Source organism: Bos indicus, chromosome 17, assembly GCF_029378745.1.
Source record: "Bos indicus isolate NIAB-ARS_2022 breed Sahiwal x Tharparkar chromosome 17, NIAB-ARS_B.indTharparkar_mat_pri_1.0, whole genome shotgun sequence".
NCBI classification, from domain to species: Eukaryota; Metazoa; Chordata; class Mammalia; order Artiodactyla; family Bovidae; genus Bos; species Bos indicus.
The window spans coordinates 44,609,323-44,630,076 of NC_091776.1; the positions used below are offsets into that span (position 1 = coordinate 44,609,323).

Here is a 20,754-nt window from a genome sequence, read left to right on the forward strand (position 1 = left end):
TATTTATTTTCTCTCTCCAACGTAGTATTTTTTTCTCTTGAACTCATGAACACCGTCTCTTCACTCTGTAGCCAAATCACTTGGTTGGTTTGAAACGAAATTACATTAAGCTGTCCTTCAACACTGTGGAGGACCTCGTCAAAGTGAGGAAGGAGATCTCCCCAGCTGTGAAGAAAAACCGGGACCAGAGTCATACCAGTGATGCCTACACAACTATGCTCTCCAGGTAGGCTTTGTTCACATAAGCAAAGCAGCCAGTTGGTCCATAGGACTGTTTCCCATTTTTCCTAAGTTTACAAGATGAATAGGACATGGGAAAACTCAGCAATAAAGCTACCGTAATGATTGGCTTTGTTCAGTGCGAAACACTTTTGAGCAACTAGTTAGACTTTCTCATATGTTCCCTTTGTGTTAAATTAATGGTGGATTCCCAGGTTATAGTTCAGCTGTCCCTTCTTTCTTACATGGGGATAGATTTGGCTTCAAACTGAGTTTCTGTAACAATAAAGACATTTTAGATTTCTAATCCCACCACCATAACAGAGTCTGATTTCATGGTTTTTAGAAAGCATTAAGATGTCTGCAAATTTTATTAAATATCTAGATTTATGTAGCACATTGTCTCTAGAGAATCCTGGTTATTATACAGAGAAATTTAAATAAAGGACAACACACACTGTTCATTAAACATTTAAATATCAACAGTAATAAGAAACAGGGTAAGAGATTAAGAAGAAATCTTGGCAAATAGAAGTATGATGCCTTCAACATACCAGATGGGCAATAGGCACATCAAGAGATGCACAACATTTCTAAATGTTAGAGAAGTGCAAATCAGAACTATAATGAAGTACCACCTCACACTGGTTGTCGTTAAAAAGTCTGCAAATGACAAACACTAGAGAAGGTGTGAGAAAAGGCAATGCTCTTATATTATTGGTAGGAATGTAAATTGGTCCAGCCACTATGGAGAACGGTATGGAGGTTCCTCCAAAAACTAAAAATAAAGTTGCCATATGATCCAACAATCCTAAATCCTACACCTGGGCATATATCCAAATAAAACTATAATTCAAAAAGATACATTCACCCCTGTGTTCACAGCAGCACTGTTCACAGTAACTAAGACATGGAAACAACCTAAATGTCCATCAACAGATGAATGGATAAAGATGGGTTCATATATACAGTGGAATACTACTCAGCCATAAAAAAGAATGAAATAATGCCATTGGCAGCAGCCAAGGTGGACTTAGAGATTATCATACTAAGTGAAGTAAATCAGAAAGAGAAAGACAAATACCATGTGATAATACTTAATATGTGGAATCTAAAATTTGACAAATGAACTTATCTATGGAACAAAAATAACCTCGCAGACATAGAGAACAGACTTATGGTTGCCACGGGGCAGAAGTGGATCTGGAGTTTGGGGTTAGCAGATGCTAACGATTATATATAGGATGGATAAACAACAAGGTCCCACTGTATAACACAGGAAACTGTATTCAACATCCTGTGATAAATGATAATGGAAAATGATTTTTAAAAGAATGTGTTTATGTATATAACAGTCATTTTGCTGTATAGCAGAAATTAGCACAACATTGTAAATCAACTAAAAAAAGACATGCAGAAATTTATGAGGATTTTAGAAGAGAGCTAATCGTATCCTCTGGCAAAAGTAGATCAGTTTGGGACCCTGGATGTTTCTGCACCAGCACCCCCTGCCCAGTGGCTCATTAATGATTTTTCAGAACACTGCAAGTTGTATCTGGAGACTGAGTCCCCAGAGGCCTGAGCCTTCTCTAAAACTCACTGCCTTTTTCTTCCCCTTAATAGTCCATTCAGTATTTGGAAGCTTAGTGGACTAATATTGGAGTGAACATTCTAGTGACAGTGATTCCCACTTAGATACGGTAAGAATAATTATGATGCAGAAGTAGTTACTGTTTACCAGTCACTTCACCATGCTAAGAGCTTATGAGCACGTTACCTTATGATGCTTGTGCTGGGTGGGCCTGTTCCTGTCATCTTTGTTTTCTTGATGAAGAAATAACCTCAGTGAAGGTGGGTCATGTCTGTAGACATGCCTTTCGAGTAATAGTCTCCTTTCTTTGCTCTTTTAATTGGGGTGGAACTTACATCCAATAAAATGCACGTCCTAAGTGTACTGAACCTCCTTGTGTCCGTGGCCTGCTGCTTGGTCGGATGGGGGTCATCCAAGGTCATTCCTTAAGAAGGGCCTGTCCTGATCATCTCAGCCACCTTGTAAACCTTTGTGTTTACATTGTTTGGACTCTGGCCTTTCCCCGATTCAGTCCCTAGCAGAGTATAGTTGAAAAAGCTGCTCTCTTTATTTTGCAGTGTTCTGCAAGGGGGCAGTGTAATTTTTGATGAAGAGGAAACCTCTAAGAAGATTGCCGACCAGTTGGACAACATTGTGGACATGCGAGAGTATGATGTACCTTACCACATCCGTCTCTCCATCGACCTGAAGATCCACGTGGTGAGTGGGCTGTTGCTACTGACAGCCAGGAGGTGATACTGAAGGATAGATCCATAGAGTAGGCTTCCCTGGACAGGTGTAGAAGTCTTTGGTTAATGCACCACATGTCCTTCAGGCTCACTGGTACAATGTCCGGTACCGAGGAAGCGCCTTTCCAGTGGAAATTGCCCGCCGTGATGACCTCGTTGAACGACCAGTAAGTACTGCTTGCATTTCCTCCATCCTAAACTTTCTAGTTGTTTCTGGCGAGACAGGTGAAAGGTGAATTTGATTTTGAGATTGGTTTGCTTCTCTTTCCTCAAATACTTTCTTAAAAGAATTTTGAAGTAATTGGGTTTTTTAAAATCAGTTTTTGACCTTGCACATATATATCATCGCGTGCTGTCAATATTTGAGCTAGGCTGGATCGGAACATTGGAGGGAAAGCTCTGGCTTCCATTTTTGATGGTTAAGAGCATGGTTTCAGCATGTTAGGTTGAAAATGGATTCAAAACTGGTTCGGGAACAGCTTTGTGATCTTGGGATAGTCTATACTCTGTTTTCTCACATCTAAGATGAGATTGTCAGTTCTGTATCACAGTCTCCTGTCAAAGTTGTCATAAAGGTCAAAATGAGGTGATTCATTTTAAAGTGTCTTGAGACTCAAGTGTTCTGTAATTCTAGACTTTTCCTGTGAACAGTGGCTCCAGCCATATCTTGTATGTTCAAGTTTTTATACCATCATGGTAGATCAATCCACCCCAAGATGCCTGTCCTGCTTTTTCCTGGACCTTTCCCCACAGCAGCTCAACTCTTGCTTTTAGTAACTGGCAGTAGAGGTGGAGATGTCATGGGTGTCAAGAGAACCACCAGGGTCTCCAGAGCTCAGCTTGGTTCTTGGCCAACTTAATGCTACATTTTGTCCCTTCAGGACCCCGTGGTTTTAGCATTTGACATTGAGACAACCAAACTGCCCCTCAAGTTTCCAGATGCTGAGACCGACCAGATTATGATGATTTCCTATATGATTGATGGTCAGGTGAGTGGGTGCCTTCTGGAGTGTGAGCTCTCTGTGAACCGGGACCAAGTCTGGTCTCCAAACCTGAACAGTGTCCACTCGTGGTTAGTATTTGTTTGGTGACTAATGAGAGAATGGAGTCCACACAAGTGAACAAGCAATCTATTCTGGCATCTAGCCACTCTGTGCCCTCCGGGCAAGTCTTAGGATGAAGTAGCCTGTCTTTTTTGGGAAAGCCATGGTGTTTCAAGTTGCTGCAAAGGTTTTGTAGCAAAAATCTCCAGGCTGCATGTGGGAGGTGTGTCTTAGGCTTTGTTTCTGTAACTCACACTGACTGCTAATGAACTTCCCAGGGCTACCTCATCACCAACAGGGAGATTGTCTCAGAAGATATAGAAGATTTCGAATTTACCCCCAAGCCAGAATATGAAGGACCCTTCTGTGTCTTCAATGAGCCCGATGAGGTAGAGATGCCATTTGGGAAAGTGCCTGATGTTTGGGAATAGGAAGAGGAGGCAAGCGTGGTGATCCTCTTAGACCTCAGCATTTGTTTAATCATAATAGCAGCTGGGCTCAATCCCCAGTGGTTGGTCCTCGTTCACATAAGGTTAAGATGGAAATAAAGGGATCATGTGAAGTTGTTACTCCTCAGCTTTGGAGAGGTGTTAAAACTTGGTGTAAAAAGAGGTGTTTACACTTGAGGAAGAGTAAAGTAACCCTTTGACTGCCAAAATTTGTTAAATTCAGGTTCATCTAATCCAAAGATGGTTTGAACACATCCAGGAGGCCAAACCCACCATCATGGTCACCTATAATGGGGACTTTTTTGACTGGTGAGTCAGAAAAGGGGAGGGAGAGATAGGAGAAGCACTGCCTGGTAGCACACGTGAGCTGCTCACCCTGTTTAAGAGGAGATGGTGTGAGGTGTCCCCTGGGGCAGTCTTCCCGGCCCCTGGGGCAGTCTTCCCGGCCCCTGTGGAAATTAGAGACTCACTGTCCCACATGTTTTTCCGTCCTCTTGTCCTTAGGCCATTTGTGGAGGCCAGAGCAGCGGTCCATGGACTGAGCATGTACCAGGAGATAGGGTTCCAGAAGGACAGCCAGGGGGAGTACAAATCACCCCAGTGTATCCACATGGACTGTCTCAGGTAGGCCCTGCAGCTCACGTGGTGGCTTATCGCAGTGTCTCATGAGGGCTTTCTGTAAGTGAGACTCCCTTACATACACTGGTCCTTTCCATACCTTGTTACAGAAGCTGCCGAGAAGTAGCTCCTGTCACCTGTGGACAGTGGCTGCTGACTGGTCCCCAGGGTATAGAAACCAGACCAGAAAGAAAGACCTGGTAGAGTGAGGTCTGGTGCTATGGGAGGTCACAGAGAGGCCTTGGCTTCCCCACATTAGATTGGGATGTGGCAGCCAGGCTCTCTTGAAGGACAAGCATGGTGTCCAGATAGGCTGGGGTGTCCAGACTCAGGATAAGTGTGCAAGGTGGCCCAGAGTGTCGAGAAGGAAGGCTGGAGAGAAAGGTCACCTGGGCTTCCTGTGCCCAGTGAGGAGGTTGGTTTTATCTTGGTGGTCATGGGGAGCCACTGACACATTTAAAGCTTGATGAATTTTCTCCTTACCCCTGGTATTATGGTGTGTGGATTGAAGGGCAGGCGGGTTGCAACAAGAACAAGAGCGAAGAGAGGGCTGGTCTTGAGATATCTGAGAGTCAAGGACTTTGAGATCTATAAATATGGGGACAGGTGCAAGAGGCATTAGGAAATTCTGGTTCTCAGGGCTTGGGCTGGGCTCCTGGAGAAATAGGGCAGAGCTCAGGTTCAGAATAAAAGCAGACCTGGGAGCTCCATCCACGTGGAGGATCTGGAGACTGTGGGGCTCGGTGATAAGACCAAAAACTTGATAGTTGATGGATTCTCAAGAAGAGAAATGGAGACTTTCCTGGTATTTCAGTGGCTAATAATCTTCCTGCCAATGTAAGCCACATGGGTTTGATCTCTACTCTGGAAAGATTGTACACGCCAAGGGGCAAGTAAGCCCATACTCCACAACTACTGTGCCCACAGACCTGGAGACCATGCTCCATTGCGAGAGAAGCCACTGCAACAAAGAGTAGCCCTTGCTCGCCACAATTAGAGAAAGCCCACACGCAGCACCCAAGACCCAGTGCAGCCAGAAAAATGATTTTTTAAAAAGATCCCACATACTACAATGAAGATTGATGATCCCTCATGGCTGTAGCTAAGACCCTGCATAGTCAAATAAATAATTTTTTTTTTTTTTTTTTAAGTAAGAGGAGTAAAAGAGAGGTGGGGTTCCTCAGTGGAGGCAGCAATACTGGGGATCCTTCAGCAGGGCATTTCTGAGGGGGAGGACGGCCCACAGGGCAGAGAGGCCACAGAAGGTGAGATCGGATGCTGCCAGTAGGAAGTTGTAAGTCCTAGAGATACAGTGGTGTCTGTCGTGGGGCTGAGTTGTGAGGAAGCAAGAGGTGGAGATGGCACGAAGGGACCTCAAGTGTTTTTATACAGAAGGGATTGTGTAAGAAGAGGATGGGAGTTTGACAGCAGAGTGTGAGGGGCAGGGAGAGCAGGGCAGAGCCTGGCAGCACCTGTAGCGAATAAGCTGTGGAGGAATCTACAGCAGGAATCAGACAGCAGGTTCCTGCCTGGTCCCCTTTGTATTTCTCCTTGAGGGTGAGAGGAAGGCCTCGCAAGGACTGGAGGACCGGCTGTGTCGTCTCCTTGTGTTTGTGGGTTTCTCTGTGAAGTTGACTGGGTCCAGCTGAAAGCTTTTCACAAGGGGCCTGCACCACGTGAGGTCTTGGTGATCTTTTGGGGTACCTGTCAGGACCCTGCATCTTCCTGTAGAGTGTCCAGCTTCACCACATCTCACAGGTTCCTAGACTTCGTCTCAGAATTATCTCTGGCTTTTGCTTTTGTTCTCCTTTCCAGGTGGGTGAAAAGGGACAGTTACCTGCCCGTGGGCAGCCACAACCTCAAGGCGGCGGCCAAAGCCAAGCTGGGCTACGACCCAGTGGAACTGGACCCTGAAGACATGTGCCGGATGGCCACTGAGCAGCCCCAGGCACGTGTGCTGCCTCGCTGAGTCACCTTCTGCTGGGGGGTGGCGGCCTCTGGACCCCTCACTGACCTTACTGTCTGATGTCCTCTCCTCAGACTCTGGCGACCTACTCGGTGTCGGATGCAGTGGCCACATACTACCTGTACATGAAGTATGTCCACCCGTTTATATTCGCCCTGTGTACCATCATCCCCATGGAGCCCGATGAGGTCAGTGCCTCTCCTGGCCCGCTGCCTGACTGGGTGGTCCCAGGCAGCTATTGCGGGTGCAGCCGTTGATTTCTGTATTTGGCTCACAGCCTGGTATTTCCCGGTAGGTGCTGCGGAAAGGTTCTGGGACGCTGTGCGAGGCCTTGCTAATGGTGCAGGCCTTCCATGCCAACATCATCTTCCCCAACAAGCAGGAGCAGGAGTTCAACAAGCTGACAGATGACGGCCACGTGCTGGATGCTGAGACCTACGTGGGTGGCCACGTAGAAGCCCTGGAGTCCGGCGTGTTCCGCAGTGACATCCCCTGCCGGTTCCGGATGGTGCGCCGCTCCTGAGGCTGGGCCTCATCCCGCCAGTGCTGTGGGAGGACGCAGGAGGGACCCAGCCACAAGGGCTGAAATAAAGCCCTCTCCCCCTTCTCACCCATGGACCCCTCACCAGTTGTCCTTTGTCTGGCCTGCCCTTTAGGGTGCCATTCCTTCTGGAGTGTTCTCTTGGTAGAGTCCCACCTGAAGTAGGTTACATGGTTTGGGGCCATTTTCCTGTCTTTCTCACATCCTCTCTTGGTTGTTTGTGTTAGAATCCTGCTGCCTTTGACTTCCTGCTGCAGCGGGTGGAGAAAACCATGCGTCATGCCATCGAGGAAGAGGAGAAGGTGCCCATGGAGCAGGTCATCAACTTCCAAGAGGTGATGCACAGGCTCAGGGAAGTGGTGTGGGGAGAACAGTCTGTTTACATGCCCTGCCTTGCAGAGTGGCTTCTCTCAGTGGCCTATTCATTGTGCACCTACTGTGTGATAGTGCTTGGTTGCCGAGACAGGACACGGGGCCTGGTCCCGTGTAGTTAGGACAGGACAGTGTATTGGCACAGTGAGGCACTCGACTTTCTGGACAGGAGAATTTCACAGAGGAGGCGATGGCTTTTAGAACAAAGTGGTGGGCTGATGTGGGAGAGAAAGGCAAATGAAGGGTAGATACAATTGTGTCTTGTAGGCAGCAAGGAGCCATTGGAGGTTTTTACTTTCTTTCTGTCTATAGACTTTAAAAATGATAGGAGTTCCTATAAATTACAGGGTAGAATATCATAACTGCAAAGTCCTTCACGTAGTAGTTAGAAAGCACCATTTGCAAAGTGTATCACATGACCAGAGGCACCAGGCACCGCCTGCTTTGCTGATCCTATTCCTTTGGATGTGGCGCATTTTGGGTCTCTATCAGGCCCTGCTTCTAGGATTGATTTCAAGAAATGTAGCATATTCACCAGGCAAAGTTCAAACAAGAATGTGTGCACGTGCTCTGCATAGTACAAAGTTCTGTACAGCTCTTGTCAGCTACAGCTCATATGCTTTGGGAACTTTCCATGAACCAACTTGGGAAGAAGAGAGTGTAGGCTGAATGACAAATAGAAGTTAAAGAGCAACTTGAACAAAACAAAGATAACTGCTTTTTTGGCCTTGGCGTGAGGCCTGTGGGATCTTAGTTCCCCAACCAGGGATCAGACCCAGGCCCCTGGCAGTGAGAGCTCTGAGTCATAACCACTGGGCTGTGAAGGAATTCCCCGAAGATACTACTTTTAAGTCTATGAACCAATGAAATGAGTGAGAAATGGGCTGAAGGTGTGCTAATTGGAGGGACCCCAGACACCTTAGTGAATTTGGACGTGGACTTTTATAGATGACAGATGGTCATCCAGAGTCCCTGAAATTGTTCTCTGTAGGGTGGCCTAGGGTCTTTAGGGAAAGGGTAGCAGGTTCACCTTTTTGTTCCTGAGTGACCGCCTCGGTAGTAGTGTGGTGATAGCTAGTGGGAGGTGTCAGCTGGGGGCACACAGCGGCGTCTGGCCTGTCCAGGTGTCATCCCATCATCCCAGCCTTCCCACTACTGTGGTCTCATCTTCCCTCTCCGAGCAGCATTTCAGAGCATGCCCTAGCACAGAGAAGGATGGGGGAATTATTCTCTGAATGATTCATTTGCTTAGAATTCAGTTAGAAACAATAAGTATTATCTTTTTGGTATTTCCTGTTCTACTTGATAGATACTCCTTTTTTCTTCTGGTTGATTTTTGTGTGATTTAGATGTTTTCCAATTTATACTTTGAATGTCCAGAGGTTGGCAAGCTATAGTACAGAAGGGCTGTTTTTGTACAGTCAGCAAGCTAAGAATGGTTTTCATATTTTTAAAATATTTTAAAAGAAAAAGTAGACCGTAGCCACAAAACCTGGCACCCCACTCCAGTACTCTTGCCTGGAAAATCGGACAGAGGAGCCTGGTAGGCTGTAGTCCATGGGGTCGCTAAGAGTCGGACACGACTGAGCGACTTCACTTTCACTTTTCACTTTTATGCATTGGAGGAGGAAATGGCAACCCACTCCAGTGTTCTTGCCTGGAGAATCCCAGGGACGGAGGAGCCTGGTGGGCTGCTGTCTATGGGGTCGCACAGAGTCGGACACGACTGAAGTGACTTAGCGTTAGCATGAGCATTCACAGAGGTTTGCTGACCCCAGATCTAAAGGTGTTTTTTTTTAAGCCAATTTTTCTTGAAATAACTCCTAAGTACAGTAATTCTCAAGTTTTAACGTTGTATTTCTTATTGTTGTGTAAGTTTTGGACAAAATGAACTTATCAAATAAATACATATCTAATGTTCTGATTTAGGTGTTACATTTGGGAGAGAAAAGTATATGACTATCAGAAGCTTGTTTAGCCTTTTTTAGTTTTAGTGACTGTTTTTGTGTTTTAGGACAATATTTTTATTTCTAGACGCTCTCTATTGGTTCTTTTTCAAATGTGCTTTATTTCTTTCTTTATAGTGGACTTTCTCTTCCTGTGTTTTGTTTTTAAAAACTTTTTATTGAAGTATACTGATTTATAATGTTTTAGGTATACAGCAAAGTGATTCAAATTTTTAAAATACACACACACATATATATTCTTTTTTTTTTTTCCCCCCTTTTTTTGGCTGTGCCACGTGGCTTGCAGGATCTTAGTTCCCTAACCAGGGATCGAATGTGTACCCCCTACAGTGAAGCACAGAGTCCTAATCACTGGGCCACCAGGGAATTCCATGTATATATATATTGTTGTTCCTGTTATTTAATCACTAAGTCATGTCCAACTAACTCTTCACACCCCATGGACTTGTAGCCTGCCTGGGTCCTCTGTCCATGAGATTTCCCAGGCAAGAATACTGGAGTTGGGTTGCCGTTTCCTTCTCCAGAGGATATTCCTGACCCAGGGATCAGGAAGTATTTCTTGTGTCTCCTGAATTGGCAGGTGAATTCAAGAACCACCAGGGAAGCCCGTGTGTGTGTGTGTGTGTGTGTGTGTGTGTGTGTGTATACATGTATTCTTTTTCAGATTCTTTCACATTATAGGTTATTACAAGGGGTGAATATAATTCTCTGTGCTACAGTAGGTCCTTGTTGTTTCTCGTCCTGTTTTAGATTTTGCGTATTCACTTATCTTTAGCGTTATTTTACCATGTTTACTCCAGGAGGTTTATTGTCTGATGTTCTTAGGGTTCTCCTCCCACTGTGTCTGTTGTCAGTCATGGTAGAGTTTTTTTTTTTCCCCATGCTTCACGATTTTGAGATATTTTTTTCCTTTCTGGATGTACCATGTGGCCTGTGGAAGCTTAGTTCCCTAATCAGGGATCGAACATGCACCACCCCCTGCATTGGAAGTGCAGAGTCTTAACCATTGGACATCTAGGGAAGTCCTGTCGCTCTGCAATTTTGGAATCTGAATTCCTCTTCAGCAGGAGGGCCGTTGGTAGTTTGATAGTTTCTTCCTGGTTCCCCAAAAGTAACATGGGCCCGATGCCCCTTCTTACCTGGTTCCTTGGCTGAAGAGTCCCAGAGCCAGTGGAGACCTGTTAGTGCCTGTTATGATAAATGCTCAAGGAAAATGCTTTCTTTGCCCAGAGTTCAAAATAGACATGGTGAGCAGACTTGTTGTAGTTTATTCTTTTATGGAGGTGGCTTTTGAGAGTCCTGCCTTTATTTGGGGCTCTGCACTTTGTCTCCCTTTTGTTGTGTGTAGCCTGCCCCTCCTTGAGGTAGCATGAGAAACGTGAGTTAAAGAGCTCACGGCATAGGCCTGAGGCCACAAACCTCAGAAAGGCCTGCTGCATGGCTGCCCTTAGCCAGTGTCCAGGAACTTGGACTTCAGGAGGTTTCTCACCTTCCTCTAATAAGAATGGCTCACTCACTCGTGCTCAGGTTGTTCGTGCAAACAGTGGTTTGTGTTAAGTGCCCACTTTCCTTCCTGGAGTCTGGGTTTTGGTCCAGGCAGGCAGAGTTGCCTACGTGAGCAGCCCTCCGTAAGAACTCTGGGCACTGGGTCTCCATGAGCTTCCCTGGGGGACAGTGCTTTTCACAGCACTTCTCGTGTGTTATCACAGCTTGTTGCTGGAAGAATGAAGCTCATCCCAGCTTGAACCTGGGCTCCTCCCAACTTTCCCCCAAGTGCCTTTGCCCTTTGCTCATTGAGCTCTGTCTTTCCCCTGTGAGTCACCAAATCTAGGGGTGGTCTTGGGGATCCCAACACAGGGCCCAGCCTCTGCCAGACACCATTGAGTCAACTCACTGCTCTGATGTTGAGTCTTCTCATCACATTTGTTCTTTGGGGATAACTTAGAAGATCACATCTGCATTTACACGGATAGTTTTCATATTTCATTTAGGATTTCCATGTGTTTGGTGTCAAGAGGGTTTTTAAGCTAAGAGCCTTGGCTGGAAACAGAATCTGATTCATTGGTTTATAAAGTAATGCTGGAAACCATCTAGTATCACAGTTGAGAGCGTGGTGTTTGGTCTCAGAGGACCCTCAGAGGGTCCATACTAACTTGAAGCTTCTCATACGTGAGATGAGGAATTGCAAGGACATTGATGGTGTGTCACTTGCCTGCACTGTGGGGGCACTCGGGGCACCCAGGAAGTGTGGCTGTTGGTAATCTAGCGGGTCCCCCTACTTGTTAGCAGATGGGCCGTGCCATATGAGGCCACATATTACGCATTTCTCTCCCAACCCCAGAGTTCTCTTGGGGTGGAGTCTGCTGCTTCCCGTGCTGCGGTGCTCTGTCCTGTACCTCCAGGGTCTGGTGTGTTGGTGCATGTTGTCTGTCGTCCATTTGGGACCCATGGTGTTTTCTCTGTTACTCTGTACAATCTCCAGTTTCCATCTTGGTCACCAGCCTTCACTTCTTTCCACTTTCTCTGTAGGTGTGTGATCAGATTAAGACCAAGCTCACCTCCCTGAAAGATGTTCCTAACCGAATTGAGTGTCCCCTCATCTACCACCTGGACGTGGGGGCCATGTACCCCAACATCATCTTGACGAACCGCCTGCAGGTGAGACACATTCTCAAGTCAGAATCAAGCTCTTTCTGCCTAAACCCTAATTGCTCTCTTCCTGTCCCCTCTCAGCCCTCTGCCATGGTGGATGAGGCCACCTGCGCAGCCTGTGACTTCAACAAGCCTGGAGCGAACTGCCAGAGGAAGATGGCCTGGCAGTGGAGGGGAGAGTTCAGTGAGTGTCGGCCCTGGGGGGCTGCTCAGCAGGAAGCGGGTGGGCGGGTCTCTGTCACATCCTCTCTTCCCATCACTCCTTCTAGTGCCAGCCAGTCGCAGTGAGTATCATCGGATCCAGCACCAACTGGAGTCAGAGAAGTTCCCTCCCTTGACCCCCGAGGGCCCAGCCCGGGCCTTTCACGAGCTGTCCCGTGAGGAGCAGGCTAAATATGAGAAGCGGAGGCTGGCAGGTGAGCAGTTGGGCCGTGTTGGTATGTCACACCTTGAGGTCAGTCGAACCAGTTGAAGTAGATGAGACCACTGTGAATTAGTTTGTCCTATAGGCTTCCTTTTGTCATTTATCCTTCTGCAAGTTTCTGGCTCCCAAACCCTCCTTCCTGTAGTCTTTGTGTATTTGGTCTGTTCATACAGGGCTGCCCTTTGATGTGATTGATTAGGAACTTGTCTTTCTGAGTTTTCTGCTCCTTTGAGTTAACCAAAAAAACCCATGTTTGTTGGCATCCATTGCCTAGCTTTCTTTGGCTGTGTCCAGGAGGCCTGTCCCCTGTGTGGAGTCTCACGTGCCCACCATTCTCAATTGTGCTTCAGATTACTGCCGGAAGGCATACAAGAAAATCCACGTGACCAAGGTGGAAGAGCGTCTCACCACCATCTGCCAGCGGGAGAACTCCTTCTATGTGGACACTGTACGTGCTTTTCGGGACAGGCGCTATGAGTTCAAAGGTCTCCACAAGGTGAGCCTGACCTTAGTGAGGTTGGAGCAGGATCTAGTTTCTGGGGTGAAAATCCTTGGTCAGCACTGTCTCCATGTGTTACTCCCAGTCTCTGAGCCCAGTGCATGCACTCAGACAATAAACATGCAGTTGTTTTTAACTTTGAAGAATTAAGGGCCTGGAGCCTTGAAGCTATTCTGAATGATTGCTTTTAAAATAATTATTTAGAGCAGGGGTTAGCAAACTGCGGCTGGGCTGGCCATGTTTATAAATAAGTTTTCCTGGGTCTGAGCTGTGTGTGCCCGCAGCAGGGAGGGGGCAGCAGAGACTGAGGGCGAGCACTGCACACACGTGGCCCTTTACTTTGTGTGTACAGGTGTGGCGCTTTACTTTGCCAGCCTCTGACCAGGGGGAGTGAGGGGAGTGTGTTTACTGACATGTTTTACCAGTAGGACTAGGGAAGTACACAACAATACCTCAGTTGTAATATCAGCAGGTAAGTGTTTTATATTTAAGCATATCGAGTTTTTTTCTGAGAGACCTTCCTTCACTGCTAGACTCATTGTTCACATCCCGAACTGCCCTGATAGACTGTCATCATCAGGCTTTGTTATCATTGTTAAGTTTATATTTTTATTATGGTAAATATGTACAACGAAATTTAACATTTTTAAGTGTACAGATCAGTGGCATTAAGTACATTTACATTGCAATTACTATTACCACCCATCTGCAGAACTCTTTATCTTGCAACACTGAAACACTGCATTCCCTTAATGATCCTCCATTCTGGTTTCTGTGGACTGTGAGCCTGGGAACCTCATGTAAGTGGATTCATACAGGATTTGTCCTTTTGTGACTAGATTATTTCTCTTAGCCTAATGCCCTCAAGGTTCATTCATGGTAGCATGTATCAGAATTTCCTTTTTAAGGCTGAATAATACTCCACTGTATGGACATTTTGTTTATCCATTCACCCATCGATGGATAGTTGGGTGCTTCCATGTTTTAGATATTTTGAATAATTCTGCTGTGAACATGGGTGTGCAGACGTCTCTTTAAGATCCTACTTTTAGTTCTTTTGGGTATATACACAGAAGTGGAATTGCTGAATCATATGGTAATTGTATTTTTAATCTTCAGAGGAATCGTCATACTGCCTCAGTTTATCTTAATTAAACTGTTGAGTTACGTGTCTATGTCTTCCTCATCAGATGAGTGTTGACAGTGTTGTGACTGTCCATTTTATTTTTTAGAATCTAACACAGTGCCTGGCACATAGTAGGCACTCAGTAAATATCTTTTGGGTTTTTTTGTTGTTGTTCTTTAAATTCCAAACTTTTAAAAAAATTTTTCTTCTCACGTTGGATGGGAAAGTTGCTGAGATATTTATGGCCTTCCCTGCATTTCTTTATCAGTCACTTTTACTAAGGACCTCCTGAGTAGCTCTTGTTACCCTAAGTTAATAAGACACAGACGGGCCTGACTCCTTGTCCTGGGACACTTCTGGACGGCCATTCACATCGTGGAAGCTGCCAGTGCAGTGTTACAAGCCCGCCCCACAGTTCCTGTTAGCTAAGTCTCACTTTGTCAGAGTGAAGCAGAAGGAGCTAATCTGCCAAACGCAAGCCTCGCAGCATGCTGGGGAGCTGAGCTGTCCATTGGCCTCTTAGAAGCTCAGCATCCCAGGAGGTGCAGCTTGTGTGGATGTGAGAGATGGGCGTCACCATGTTGCGCCTCACCCCAGCCCCGACTGGCACTGGGCATTCCTGAGGTCCTTCATGCCCCTTCCCCACTCCCCTCAGCAGTAACAATCTAATGTCTTTCAGTGTGATCCAAATTTTGTATCACTCAGCACGTTGGTTGAGCACCTGTTCTGTGCCAGACCCTTTTCTAGGTACTGAAAAGACATCAGGTGGGGAAGTAACAGTGGAATGTTCTGAGATGAAGGAGAATACCCAGTGTTTGACCACTGTGACAGCAGCTAGCCTAGCAAACAGAAAGAAATGCCACTCAGGCTGGAAGTGAGTTCAGATACCCCTGAGTCACATCCCTGTCTCACCCTCCCTGGTGGTGACCATGTCCGCTTTATTGAGGTAGAATTGATGTGGGGTACATCTGACCCTTTCAGATGGGCAGTTCTTTGCTATGCTAAGTCACTTCAGTCGTGTCCAACTCTGTGCGACCCCATAAACGGCAGCCCACCAGGCTCCCCGTCCCTGGGATTCTCCAGGCAGGAACACTGGAGTGGGTTGCCATTTCCTTCTCCAGTGCGTGAAAGTGAAGTCGCTCAGTCATGTCCAACTCCTAGCGACCCCATGGACTGCAACCTACCAGGCTCCTCCGTCCATGGGATTTTCCAGGCAAGAGTACTGGAGTGGGGTGCCATTGCCTTCTCTGAGGCAGTTCTATAGAGTTTGACAAATGCATACACAGAGGGGTTACTGTTGATAATTTTTTACCATATTTCCGTCATTCCATTCTAGAGAAAAACTATTGGCAACACCAAAGGCAAGTTGAAATTATCATGACCTGACCCCCCTAAATACTTAAGCAAAAAATTTGTAACCACCACCACAGTGACAAGAACATTTTCTTCTCAACCATTTACAATAGCACACAGCCCTTGTTAGTACAGCTGTGTCCATCTTCCAGCGGTTGGTATAGTATCTGATAAACAGTTGTTGGTCCATGAGTGTTGGCTAAGGAGTAAATTGTTATTCCCAGATGTTGCCTCTAAGAATGTGCACTTTGCTTTCAGCCTGTCAGTGGTTTCTGAGTTCTGTTGTTTGAGAAACCCTATAACTCAGCCCATTGAGTGCATTAATAAGAGTAAATTAAGTAACAGGACTTGGATTGGGAGCCCCTGGGCCTCTTTGGTGGAGTGAAGCCCCAGCCTCTGTCACTGGTCTTGAGATGTAGGTTTCATCTGCTTCTCCAGTTAGCTGCCAGGTTCTGGATTCTGTTCTATGGGGGTTGAAATTGCCCTAAGTCTGAGGTGTCAAAGTGGGTTGTTGCTATCACAAAGTATTTTCTCCTAGTCCTTAGTCTCACAAGTAATAAAAATGTAATATTGATATGTTTCTTTGTGTTCATAAGTCCTTTCAGGATATCTGTCTTACGTGGGGCAGTTCTAGATTGAAAGTGTTTCAGGGTAGGTGAGAACTAAGCATGCAGACACTATGGGGGACAAGCTGATGTATCCATGTTAAATATCTCAGGTGTAGTGATAGCGTTGAGCTTATATAGAATGTCCTTGTTCCTGGAAATTTTTTGCTGAAGTATTTAGGGGGGTCAGGTCATGATAATTTCAACTTGCCGTTGGTGTTGCCGGTAGAGTTTTTCTCTAGAATGGAATGAAGGAAATATGGTAAAAAAGTATCAACAGTAACCCCTCTGGTATATGGTCTTTGTTGTAATTTTTTTTTTAAGTTTTCTATAGATTTGAAAATTTCAAAATATCATAACTTTGGGCCTATGTACAGAATGTGAGGTGGAAGAGTCTAGGAGGTGACAGTCTTTGTGTGGGTTGCAGGTGTGGAAAAAGAAGCTCTCCGCAGCCGTGGAGGTGGGGGACGCGGCGGAGGTGAAGCGCTGCAGGAACATGGAGGTCCTGTACGACTCCCTGCAGCTGGCGCACAAGTGCATCCTCAACTCCTTCTATGGCTACGTCATGCGCAAGGGGTAGGCACTTGCCTGGTGGGGCCTGTGGGCGCGAGCAAAAGGGGAGAGTCAGGGCCTTGTTCAAGGAGTGCGGGAGAGGGTGGGTTGAGTGGGGGTTAAGGTCACACTGACTCAGAGGGTTCTGGGAAGCTGGGGCGTTAGCACTCCTGGACATGTTCTTCTGAGCATCCCAGGCTGCAGAGCGGTTTGGTAGTCTCTGGCATACAACTAGTGCATGCGTGCCCAGTCACGTCCACCTCTTTGTGACTCCATGGACTGTAGCCCACCAGACTCCTCTGTCCCTGGAATTATCCTGGCAAGAATATTGGAGTGAGTTGCCACTTCCTTCTCCAGAGCATATGACTAGTGAGGGGTGCAAAGTCTTCTGAGAAGTCAAGAAAGCCAGAAATGGGGGCATCCTAAAGCCAACATGGAGTATGTTCCCAGGGTAGGGTGCCAAAGGAAGGTGAGGCAAGGTGGGACCTGAGTGTGTCCGGTGAACCAGCAGCTAGGTAGGTGGGGCCTCGGTAGAGCAGGTCATTGAAGGTGAGGCCTAGCTGTTGTGGGTGGAACCCAGGAGGGTCAACATGGGTGGCCCTGGAGGAGCAAGGTGGTGGTAGGGCAGATTGGTTTGAGGGAAAGTGGCTTTATTTATTTGTTGTTGCCTTTTAATGGCAGAGAGGGAGGGGCTGAGAGCAGGGCTAGCCTGAGCAGAGTTCCCTGGGGCAGGAGGGCCTGGCCTCAGGTCACTTGACACCTGTGAGACCTGATTTGAGTGCTGAGCCAGGTGGGCTGGTGTTTTGCCTGAGAAGTTAGAGGATGAGTGTGGGGTTTGGGAGAACAAGGAAGGCTTGAGGTGGTGCCTGGGAGAGTGGGAGGGAACTCGAGGGGGCTCTCTCAGCCACTGCCCTGGAGAGTCCTGCTGAGCTGAGGTTGTGAGCTGTTGCCGTGGCAGCATGCTGCATCCTTTCAGAACTTTCCTGAGCTGAGCACTGCTTTGAAGTAGGAACAGAGGAATATCCTCAGCACAGAGCTTAATCCCACCTTAGTTCTTCCCTGCTTCAGATGTCCCCTCCTCCCAACCCTGACTCCTCTAACGTCCTTCTCGAGGGTACCCCTCCCACCCCTCAGCTGTGACTGTCCCCCCAGGGCCCGCTGGTACTCCATGGAGATGGCTGGCATCGTCTGCTTCACAGGGGCCAACATCATTACCCAGGCACGGGAGCTGATCGAGCAAATCGGGTGAGTGCTGCACTTGGTCACCAGCTTCTGGGACTTGGGGGAGCACAGCCTGAGGTGAGGAGGCTGGACTCAGGGGCTGAGAAGGTGTTTCATTTTGTGGGTTCCCAGCCAGGAGGAACCTTGTCCACTGTCAGGCATTGACACAGGGTTCTTGCTCTGTAGACATCCGTGCCCATCATTCATATGGTCTCATTTCTCTGTTTCTCTGAAGGAGGCCCTTAGAGCTGGACACAGATGGAATATGGTGTGTCCTGCCCAACAGCTTCCCCGAAAACTTTGTCATCAAGACCACCAATGTGAAAAAGCCCAAGGTGACCATCTCTTACCCTGGGGCTATGTTAAACATCATGGTCAAGGTGAGCCTGCATCTCTAGCAAAGACCTATTGTCTGCGGTGGGGTTCTTCGTGCCACCTCTCTTGATAGGAGTGTGGGAAAGGGGAAAGCGTTGGCCCTTACACTGAGGTGCTCCCCTTTCTGAGTGGGTGCTCCCATTTCTGAATGTCTCTGACTTTCAGATAATCTTTCTCTAGCTTGAACATCTTCCAGAGATGTTGTGTTCAAAAGTTACCTGTGTCTCTGTTCCTATTTAGCATAATTACCAGACTTATAGCAAAATTGGAAGAATAGAACAAGAATTCCTGTATATCCTTTAGCCTGCTTCTCTTTATTTTTTTATTTGGCTGTGATGGGTCTTAGTTGTGGCACATGGGGTCTCCGTTGCATCATCTGGGGTCTTGTGTTGTGGTGCATGGGCTTTGGAGCTCACAGGCTCAGTAATTTGTGGCACACGGGCTTAGCTACTCTGTGGCACATGGGCTCTTTCCAAACCAGGGATCTGACCCACGTCCCCTGCATTGCAAGGCGGATTCCTAATTACTAGACCACCAGGGAAGTCCTGCCTGTTTCTATTTATCTTCTATAAACCCCAGTGTAATTGTCAGAACTGAGAAGTCATGCCAGCACCACACCATAACTCAACTACAGCTTTGTATTTCTCAGCTTTTCCAGGACTACGCCCTGCATTTGGCCAGCCTGTCTCCTTAGTCCCCTCCAGCCTGGCAGCCCCCTTGGTCTTTCCAGTCTGTTATGACCCAGACACTCTGGTGAATACGTGTCAGGTGCTTTGCGGACTCACCCTCCATTTGAATTTGTCCCTTGTTCTTTGTTACTAGATTGAGGTTATTTGGGTTTTTTGAAGGAAAAAAACAGAGATACGTGCTCTGTGTTGGCATTCTTGCGGAGCACTGAATCAGGATCAGCACTCCTGCTGGCTTCCCAACTATCACGGTACAGGAACTAGTCCATGAGTCCACACTCCCAAGAGGAGTGGCAGACCCCAGCCACACAGCAGAGCATCCCAGTAATTAGTAAAGACTGAGGAGGAGATACTCTGCTCTGCACTGAGACTCTGCAGATGTGCTGTTTCACTGTGAACCTTCGCCCTCTGGTTTTAGCACTGGGAGTATCCTGTCACAGTGGGCATCAGTCTGCCCAAGGCTACTCTGTATTTCCCTCGTTCTTTGTACATTATTAATTGGAACCTTTTGTAAGGAAGAGTTGTCACACTTCTCTCCTACTTTTGTTGTTAAGTCACTCAGTCCTGTCCAACTCTTTTGTGACCCCACGTACTTACTGTAGCCCTCCAGCCTCCTTTGTCCATGGAATTCTCCAGACAAGAATAATGAAGTGGGTTGCCATTCCTTTCTCCGAGGGATCTTCCCAACCCAGGGATTGAACCCAAGTCTCCTGCTAGGTGGGCGGATTCTTTACCACTGTATCAATTCCTCTTACCTTCTGGGAAGCCCCTTTCTCCTACTTAGTCCCTCACTTATCACTTTATTGAGTTATTTGTTAGGTCATTGTGGGTGTGTGGGTGTTTGCTGTGTGGGGTAACAACCCAGTTCCATCCTGGTGTGTTTTGTTACTCCGCTTATTCCACTTTGGCCACTAGGGGCTCCTTCACGTTAGCCCCCTGTGTCCTTGAGACATACCCTGTTATGTGGTTTGGATTTGGGTTTTGGGGGAGCTTTACTTCCTGGGAATACAAGACACTCCAGCCTCCTCTTGTATTTCCCCTGTCCCACCTTGGAATCACCCATTTCTCCAAGGACGCCAGGTTCCTTTTATTAGGAAGCAGTGGTAGAAACCAAGATGGGGTGTCTCTGCTGCTCACAGCAGATTGGCTAGGAAGTTGTGTGTGTGTGTAATAACCCCACATGTGTGTCTATATTTATTTCTCTGTTTATCTGCATACACATTTAAATAGATATAACATGAGCATATCGATATATCCAGCTCCAGTCTATTCTCCTTTCCTTATTAGTGACTCCTTTGTCCTATCTCTGATTTTCCCAGTGTGTGTATTTATTTTTTCAACCCTAGTATTTGTGTAAAGTAGGTTCAGAGCCGTGTGTCTGTGAGCAGTCAGCCCACCAGCTGACTGAACATACAATGTTCAGTCTTTAATCTTACACCACCCACACCATGTGAGATTTGCCAGAGTCACTTAAGCCAGCCCTCTGGCAGGGTTCTGTCAAGCCATGATAGTGCAGTTGAGTTCGTTTGTTCCAATCTGCAGGCGTTCTTGGGGTCCACCTAGATCCTAGTTGAATGTTGTTTCTTTTGCTTCCGGTAGATTCACTCTGTTGTTGTTTTTATTCATTTCTTTACTTTTGGGTCTTTGTTGCTGGGCATGGGCTTCCCATTGCAGTGGCTTCTTTTGTTGTGGAGCGCGAGCTCTAGGGTGCGTGGGCTGCAATAGTCGCAGCACGTGGGCTCAGGAGTTGTGGCACACAGGCTTAGT

At 46.9% G+C, this 20,754-nt stretch overlaps 1 protein-coding gene across 3 annotated transcripts in view; it reads left to right on the top strand.

Moving 5' to 3' along the window:
• Positions 1-20,754, top strand: part of POLE (DNA polymerase epsilon, catalytic subunit) — a 61,043-nt gene that overhangs the window by 6,341 nt on the left and 33,948 nt on the right. For all 3 annotated transcript variants that reach the window (XM_070769268.1, XM_019978041.2, XM_070769269.1), the window contains exons 6-23: positions 72-226; positions 2,368-2,509; positions 2,625-2,705; positions 3,420-3,527; positions 3,860-3,970; positions 4,254-4,339; positions 4,535-4,654; positions 6,464-6,596; positions 6,689-6,802; positions 6,910-7,122; positions 7,383-7,490; positions 12,024-12,152; positions 12,228-12,330; positions 12,416-12,562; positions 12,921-13,066; positions 16,581-16,729; positions 17,858-17,950; positions 18,162-18,306. In XM_070769268.1, the coding sequence (XP_070625369.1) occupies positions 72-226; positions 2,368-2,509; positions 2,625-2,705; positions 3,420-3,527; positions 3,860-3,970; positions 4,254-4,339; positions 4,535-4,654; positions 6,464-6,596; positions 6,689-6,802; positions 6,910-7,122; positions 7,383-7,490; positions 12,024-12,152; positions 12,228-12,330; positions 12,416-12,562; positions 12,921-13,066; positions 16,581-16,729; positions 17,858-17,950; positions 18,162-18,306 (2,283 nt within the window). The remainder of the gene's footprint in view (positions 1-71; positions 227-2,367; positions 2,510-2,624; positions 2,706-3,419; positions 3,528-3,859; positions 3,971-4,253; positions 4,340-4,534; positions 4,655-6,463; positions 6,597-6,688; positions 6,803-6,909; positions 7,123-7,382; positions 7,491-12,023; positions 12,153-12,227; positions 12,331-12,415; positions 12,563-12,920; positions 13,067-16,580; positions 16,730-17,857; positions 17,951-18,161; positions 18,307-20,754) is intronic.